At 43.6% G+C, this 8,496-nt stretch overlaps 1 protein-coding gene across 10 annotated transcripts in view; it reads left to right on the plus strand.

Annotated features, from left to right (window-relative positions):
* The window catches only part of SRGAP2 (SLIT-ROBO Rho GTPase activating protein 2), a 237,768-nt gene that overhangs the window by 150,063 nt on the left and 79,209 nt on the right, over positions 1-8,496 (plus strand). For all 10 annotated transcript variants that reach the window (XM_039227569.1, XM_039227564.1, XM_039227565.1 and 7 more), the window contains one exon: positions 7,195-7,257. In XM_039227569.1, the coding sequence (XP_039083500.1) occupies positions 7,195-7,257 (63 nt within the window). The remainder of the gene's footprint in view (positions 1-7,194; positions 7,258-8,496) is intronic.

Genomic DNA, 8,496 nt, shown 5'->3' on the forward strand with positions numbered 1-8,496 from the left:
AGAACTTCTGGAAAAGCCTTAAGGAAATAGCTTTCAGAAACAAGTGCCCTAGAGGAGAAAGCCCCTGGATTTCATTAAATCAGAACTTGGTAATGGGCAATCTTTGACTTTTCTGACCTAGGCAGTAGGGAGCTCCTACCTCTGGACACTTAATTTATGACCCCAATTGAACGAAGTCCCAATTGTACAATTGAGAAGGATTTTTTTGTTTGTTTGTTTAATCTTCCTGAAGGGATAAAAAGTAATTCTATCCTCCTTATTTTCCTTCTGTACCACCTCTCTCCACCCCCCAACCCCACCCCCACCCCCGGTTTCCTCCTTTCTGGTCAACACCTATTTGTTCCCCTCTCAGGAAAACTGCATATTTCTCAGAGTCATTGTTACTTTGGTTCTTACTGACACCGCAGAGAAGAATAGATTGTGCGACAGCAGGCATAAGGAAAAGCAAAGCTTTTTCTTCCCTGTGTGTTGATAGAGCTCTTCCATCTGACAGATTTAGCTGCATCCCTGCCTGGGGATTAGCTTCTAGGACCTTCCCAATTCCACATATCATGATCATTAATGTGTTCTAAGGGCACATAAGGAGGAGCACAGGGCCGTAGAAAGAGGACTCAAGTCTGTGTTAAGAGAAGTGGATTCTAATACAGGAAGAGCTAACATTTCTTTCTTTCTTTTTTTTTTTAATTTATTTCTGAGAGAGAGTGAGACAGCGCAAGCAGGGGAGGGTCAGAGAGAGAGGGAGACACAGAATCCGAAACAGTCTCCAGGCTCTGAGCTGGCTGTCAGCACAGAGCCCGACACGGGGCTTGAATCCATGAACCGTGAGATCATGACCTGAGCTAAAGTTGGAGCTTACCCAACTGAGCCACCCAGGTGCCCCTAATGTTTCTTGAGCATACTAAGTGCTAGGTTCTGTTTGAAAGACTTTACGTGGATTAGCTCATTACTATCCTATTTTGCAGATGTGGAAACCAAGGCATGGAGCAGTTGAATAGTTAACCCGAGGTCATGCTAGCATGTAGTGGAAGCAGGCTTCAAATCCTGCTCCACCCAGAGCCTACATGTTTCTTCGCCCTCTTCCAGTATCGCATGTAGTCCTAGACAAGGCACCAAAGAACTATGTGATTCTGGAAAAGTCACTTCACCTTTTTGGGCTCATCTGTGACATAAAACCTGAGGGAGTATATGTAGGCAACTTCTGATGTTTCCACTCTTAATAATAGTCGGCAAGAAGAAAAGGCAGCTATATTGGGTTTTTTTCCTTGTTATTATGTGAAAGCACAGTGTTTAAGCTAAAATTTGATCTAATTGAGTCAACAACCCATTACTTCATGACCCCTGTACACAAACAGTGGGCAGGGTACCACAGGAGACAGAGAGGTGCTTCCAGAGTTATAATCTATTTTTCTATTGTTGTTTCATCTAAGTAATTCAGATAATTAAACAAGAATCTAATTGAGAAACCAGTTGTGTTTGGAGGCGAATTCTGAGACAGGTATTGGGTCTCAGACTGTATCAGGTTTTGGACATTTTCTTTTAAGTTATGACTCTCGTCACTGGGAGCACTTAGCCCATTCACTTCTAAGTAAAGGAGCCACTGGTGAGATTGGTTTTTACGGTGCTGACAAGCTCAAGAGATTCTTTAAAAGTGAAATGTGCCCACTTTGGGAGTCACTTATACTGAAGCAATGTCATTATAACCTGAAATATCTATTATCACTTAGAAAGGCAAATTCAAAGAAAAGGGATATGCTGTATAATAGCTAGATTTTTTTTTTTTAAGTCAGATTTCTGTTTCTGGCAAGCTAGATTCACCGTCTAGCTTGCTCTGGGGTCAGGCTAAAGTGCAGAAACCTCTTGGCTGAGACAGAAAAAAAATTGATCTTGAATAGAAAACTAGCTTAAGAAATTCCATTTCTAATCATGCCTTTGAGGCTGCAAGAATTGTGTTCTGATAGTTATTGTAATCTCACATCAGATTAATGTCCATCTTTCTCAGTGGATTGTAAATTTTAAACTGTTTTTGTATACTGCTATATTCCCAGTCAAACCACAAGTACTTGACACATAATAGTCCTTCTATAAATATTTTGCCAACAGACTCTTTATTGCTCACTCCTTAAAATCCAGCATTTCCCCCTTGCCAAGATCTAGGAATTGAACTTGCTTCCCAACATCCGATCAGCCACCTTGAGAGACCAAGTCATTTAGCGCTTGTCTTGGTTGGTGGGCTCCAGTCCCTAACCCACTATTTTCTTTATTAATTCTACAACTACAGCATACCCAATCTTTTTAAACCTGTGTATAATGACTCATTAATGAGTTGTAAAATGAACTTAGTGAGTTATGACTAACATAAAAAAAAAAGCAGAAAAGAAGAGAAAAGAACTGGAAATAGCAGAGTGCACTGCACATAATAAGTACCTTTATTATAGACACACCATAATATACTGGATTGCAATTTTTAAAATGTACATTTTGAAATCCCGGTCTGCCCTGTCTTTAGAAGGTGAAAGCACTTTAGGTGTCTCTCTTATGCCAGCTCCCAGCCTACCTCACTATAAAAGTTCTTCAATTCAATATATTTGTGTTTCATAGTACCTTGGACTCCCCAGAGTATGAAGTTGTAACTGGAGCACAGCCTTCCTGGAGCCCTCACGTGGTATTGTAATGAGTGCATGCTGACTAGAAAGAGTCCCTCTCCGTATACACCAGTAGTGTGCCCGGGGGGGAGGGGGGGAGGGGGGGATCTAGACATCATTTCTGAGCTCTCACCCGCACGATCACTACCCCTGCTCCCCCACAACTTCACACCGCACCACTGGTTTAGATGGGCTGAGGTGGGTTGGGGAAAGTCCAGACACAGTGTCCACTGTCCCCTGGCACTGGTCCCGCTGCCAGACACCCACTCCTTGGACCCCTGTCCTCCCCACCAATAGCATTTCAAGCAAAGCTCCTGCTCATGAAACGTGGCCTCTTTGAAGTGCCGAATGAGTGCACCTAAAACTGTCACTGCGTATCTGGTGGTGCTCCTGCTGCTGCCAGAGCTTTGCCTAGGGTTCATGTCCCTTTCCTCTGAAACCTGTCAATGTAAATTCAATTTTAAACTGGATATTTTAACAGTTGGTCTCAGAAATATCTTTGGGGGTGGGGGTGCTAGCCCTGGTGAAGGGAGATATGTGCCCTTGAAAATTGGATTCTTTTTTGGAAAACTGCTGACACGGGCTAATCGGTAGAGAGCTAAATGACCCTACTGTTTCTACCTGCTGACAGGCTAAGCCTTGGGACGGGGACGAAATTAGCTCTCACCACATGGCAGAGGCCTGCCTTCCTCTTTTTTTTTTTTTTTCTTTCATACAAACGGGGTGATTTTGTGCCTGTCAAATAATACGGCTTTGTAGTGTAGATGTAGGATAGAGGGTATAAGCCATGCACAGTGGCCCACCCACCCCACGGTTTAGCTAAGCAAAATAGCTACAGGACAAGGTAAGAGGTAATCGCCCGGGATAAGGACTGGTTTGAAAACCCTTTCATGCCCTGCATTCTTTGGGAAATGCTAACAGACAAAGCCATCCAAGCTCAGGAGGTGTATCCATCCAAAGAGTGACCAGCCTTAGTGCCAGGCAGCCCAAGATCGAGTAGCCTCTTGTTTCTTTGCATTTCTGCCGCCATACCCTTTCTTTGAGTGAGGCGGCTGTGGAAGATTCCAGTCTTGGGGAAATGCGGTTGTGCGTTTCATCTCTGTTGGAAAAGGAGGATTCCCTACCCGTTTTTGTAAATGCACAGCTGGCAGGAGCTGTAGCAATCCCACTGCCTTCCGGATCAGCTCCACCCCAGCACCACCCCAGCAGCAGGCGGAGTGGCGACCGGGAAACACACTCTGCCCGGCGCAGTTGTGGTGAGTTTCAAAATAAAAGATCCCCGCCTAAGACACCATTGCACTTCCTATCCCATGGAACCAGCATTGTTAACTGTGCCACATCTCTTTTCTAAATTTAGGCGTCTTATTTTTTTTCCAGGCAAAGATTACTATGCAAACATTTAAGACAAAAACTTTGCCCAAAGTAATTTTTCCCCTCGACTTCTATTTGGTGTCCTGCAATGTTTAGATGACTCATTCTCTTCCAAGAAATTTTAAAGAAAAGAGATGCAGGCTGTGTGATAGCACACAAAGACTGCTCTGTAAATTCTCTTTTTCCTCCCTGCCTAGAAACCCGTTGCATTTTTTTAACAGGGAACGGAAGAGCCCTGCAGACTTCATTCTCATCAGGTTTTGTTGTTCCCAGGATTAAATGTCCCTTTTGTCTTTGGGTGGGGCCCCCTTGCAGCTTCCCAGCTACAACCCTTCCACCGAGGCCAGCGCGGAAGCCCTTCCTGGCACGCTGGGGCCACGCTGCCCCCAGAGGCACACAGTGCAGGTTTCCGACACAGAGAATGCGTGGCCTTTGAGCATCCGAGAGGGGAGAGGGAGGCACTGGTGAGTTACTGCCTCTCTCCTTGTGTCAGAACTGTTCCTGATTGCCAGGGGCTCTCTCGGACACTGTGGGCTAGCTTCACGTGTGTTCCCAGCCCAGCCCTCGGCCACAGGGAGTCAGAATCCGCTTCAGCAGCCTGTTCAAATAAACAGGGATAACAGTTGGGTCGGTCCTTTTCCAACTAATCGGTACACGAAAGGAAACATCTGCCTGGGTTTAATTGCTTTTTTATTGGTTATGCTTTTTTCCCCCTCCTCCCTTTCCCTCCCCCCCCTCCTCCTGTGGCTAAGTTATTTAAGTCACGGGTAAGCAACAGGGTAGAGGAATGGGAGTTCTCCTCAGGAACCTCTGCCATTTAAACACAAGGAGGCAGTAAGGGAGGATGGGTGGCTGACAGGGGAGTTTGGCTTGGAGGCAGGAGAGCAGGGTGTTTGGAAGTGATACTCGTAGTCACTTTCTGGCCTTGTTGCTGACTCTGGAGCTGGTTGGTGAGTGATTTTGCCTCACTTCACCTCCTTGGATCTCTGTTGCTTCAGCGGAGCTCAGCTCTTCTCGTGATGGGAAGGAGAGGCTGGTATGTGAGATTCTAGATGAAAGGCATTTCCTCTTGTGGCTTCTTCCAGTGGTTGAGGGCATTGGATGAGAGACATTTGGGAATGGTAAATTTAAGACTGGCAAGATACCCCTGAAGCCATCCATTTTGTAGAGCATCTTGGTCCCCAAAGGGACCTTGCTCATCATCTTCTACTCTGGGGAGTGAAGCCAACCAACCATATACTGAAGTGGGCAGTGGGTGAATCTAATGAGGACTCAAGAAGCCCAGAAAAGATCATGAAGAATCATAGAATGGCAGAGGTTAGGAAGGGCCTTAGGATGTGTCAGCCTTTCATTTTATGGAAAGGAAAAGAGAGGCCCAGAGAGATTAATTGTGTTGTTCAAAGTTATCTTCTTGATGGTGGAGGAGCCAGGAATAGGAGAGTCTTGTGATTGCTCATTCAGGGCTCCTTCCACTCATTTCCACACAGCCAGGTGTAAAAAGTCCTATCTAGCCACAACAAAGGTCACACATGTTATATTCCATAATTAATTCCTTAGTAGAAAATGGCAAAGCATTAAAGGGAAATGAAAATGGTTCATTACAATCAAAGGACTACAAATCACAATAGGACATCAGATCAACTTGTCAAAAGGAAAAAAGTGAAACAACATGCGTATATGTTTCTGGTGTTCTTTTTAGTTGGTACAGTTTTTCTCAAGGGCAATTTAATGGTATCAATGAGTAGTCTTTGACTCAGCAATGTTACTTCTAGGGGAAAATAATGAAAGGTGTGTACATAGCTTATGCACAACGTAGTTGAATACAGCGTGTTTTATCATAAAAATTTATAAGCAAAGTAAATGTCTAAGAATAGGAGCTATATCAATATAACCTTTTATAATGTTCTGGAAAAATAACACGTAGTGAACTGTTCACAACATTTGTTTAAGTGAATAAGTTAAGTTACAGTGTATATAATGCAACCCCAATTTCATGAAAATCATACCAAAAAGATTTGAAAAATAAAATCTAGAGGGATGATTTCTTAGTGATAGGAATTAAGTTACTTTTTCTTTTTTGATGTTTTCTACAGTTTTATTGTGTGTGTGTTTCTTATTCCAGTTTTCTTATTAATTATAATAAACATATATTCCTTTTGTAATCAGGAAAAAATAGTTTTAAAGTCATACATCTTGAAAAAGGCAAGATCGTAAAGGACTATGTTTCTGACATGCAAGAGTTCTTCCTTTCTTTGCCTGGGGGCTGAGCGGGGCCAGGGGCAGTATTCTACCTTCTGTTAGAAGTCATTGTTGGTATTTGATTTGTAGGAAAGAACTAGAAGGAGCTGGCAGAAGATAAAATGAGGGCTTTCCCTCTCAATGACCCAGTGATGCCAATCAGTGTTTTAGTCTCTGCTCCCTGGGGCTCTACTAAAACACAAAAACAAAAACAAACAAACAAACAAACACCAAAAAAGCACTCAGCATATAAGGTGTGGCTCTTTTTTCCTTCCTCCTTCTTCATTCTTATTTCTGCTATTCCACCTGGGTAGTTAGATGTCAGCCCTCAGTGGCAGCAGCAAAGAACCCAAGAGGCACTGCCACTTAGGATTGGCCAGTCAGAGACCCCTTAACATCCATTATCAGGGTTGAGGAGCATTAGCTAATCTGCAAACCAGTCATTATTGGGTAGTGCTGCCCTGGGAGTTCAGGTAGAAGTAAATCAAGTAAGACGTATACCTCCTTCCTGCTTGGAGGTATCTTGAAGTCCTTGGATGTTTATATACTGCTTTCTATCTCATCCTATTTCATATCTGACTTGCATCCATGATTCTCAAGAAGGCTTGACTGCAAGTCTCAGAGAAACAATAGTTGCTAGGTGGGAAGTAGCTTTTAGTCCTGCTCTTTGGGGACCAATCGAAAAATCAAAGCCTCCACCCACTTGGCCTCCGCATGATTGCCTTAGCTAGGCTATAGAAGGGGCTCATTTCATTTTATTAAAACTCTTTGAGTAATCTGACCATAATTGGGTCTGATCGGAGTGGTTATCTGATTTGCTGGATTAAATAATGGGCCTTAATTGAGTCTGTGTTAGTTGTAGAGCCAGTGCTGCTCTTGCCTTTGTTGCACCCTCCTCCCTCCTTCTATTTCCCAATTAACCTTCATTCCTCTTTCCTTGCAGAGTAAAGAAGTCGGCCAGCAGCTCCAAGATGATTTGATGAAGGTCCTGAATGAGCTCTACTCGGTAAATCAGATGGGTGCCTGGCTCTTTAACAAGCAGAGGGAAGCAGCATTTGGCAGCTTGTGGCCATAGTCACATCAGCAACAGAACTGAGCTGAGGTTGAGGGCAGTGCGTAGTCCCCATTGGGGGTGACTCCACCCATTTCTTTTCTTGACACTCTTACTTTCAAATCTGAGTGAGCCAAAAAGCACTCTCAGAGTAAGATCCCTTCTCAGCCTAACTCTGCCTTCGTTGTGGCATCGTCACCAGAGACCAGCCAAGGCCTCTCATCAGCACAAATGACACTCATTTGCAGCAAACCAGGGACCCCAAACCTAATGGCGAAGGACATAGTGTGCATCACACCATTAATATGTGCCTGTTGGAAAGGACTCGACGTGCAAAGTTCTGCATGAGTTCTTGGGTTGATCTATGGGTTTGAGACAAGAGCAGGTGCTCTAGAAGGAAGAACAGAGGCCTAAATGCCCCCAATCTAAGGGGCAGAGAGAGCTTTGCACTGACTCTCCGGGGTTTTATAAAGGCAAACCTCAGCGACGAGGCAGGCTTTAGGTTTGGAGAAGAAAATACAATCTGTTTTGAAATGACTGGCACTTTAGGCACGTGATGCCTGTGGCTGATGCATGTTTCTTCATGCACTGTAAGGTTTTCTCCCCAGCCATGTTTTGTTAAGTATAATTAGAACACATATGCACACCCAGGAAATTCCTGTTTCCATACAAGGAATATTTTCGATTATACAGCTAAAGCCACTTGGGGCCCCCTTCTTCAGCTGGGCTGTGCCCAGCCTTTGCTGTCTGTCTCTGGGGTGGCCCCGTCCTTCCGTGAAGGTGAAATTGATTTCCTGTGTTTACTTGCTTATTCAGTGTGTTTTCTTTCTTTCTTTCTTTCTTTCTTTCTTTCTTTCTTTCTTTCTTTCTTTCTTTCTTTCTTTCTTTCCTTCCTTCCTTCCTTCCTTCCCTCCCTCCCTTCCTCTTTTCTTTTCTTTTCTTTTCTTTTCTCTTTTCTTTTCTTTTCTTTTCTTTTCTCTTTTCTTTTCTTTTCTTTTCTTTTTTCTTTTCTTTTCTTTTCTTTTTCCTTCCCTTCCCTTCCCTTCCCTTCCCTTCCCTTCCCTTCCCTTCTCCTTCCTACTTTCCTTCCTTCATTCCTTTTTCTTCCTTCCTCTCTCTTCATTCCTCTTCCTTCTTTTCTTTTCTTTTCTTTTCTTTTCTTTTCTTTTCTTTTCTTTTCTTTTCTTTTCTTTC

The sequence above is a fragment of the Hyaena hyaena genome, unplaced genomic scaffold (genome assembly GCF_003009895.1).
Source record: "Hyaena hyaena isolate Hyena2069 unplaced genomic scaffold, ASM300989v1 scaffold_28, whole genome shotgun sequence".
NCBI classification, from domain to species: Eukaryota; Metazoa; Chordata; class Mammalia; order Carnivora; family Hyaenidae; genus Hyaena; species Hyaena hyaena.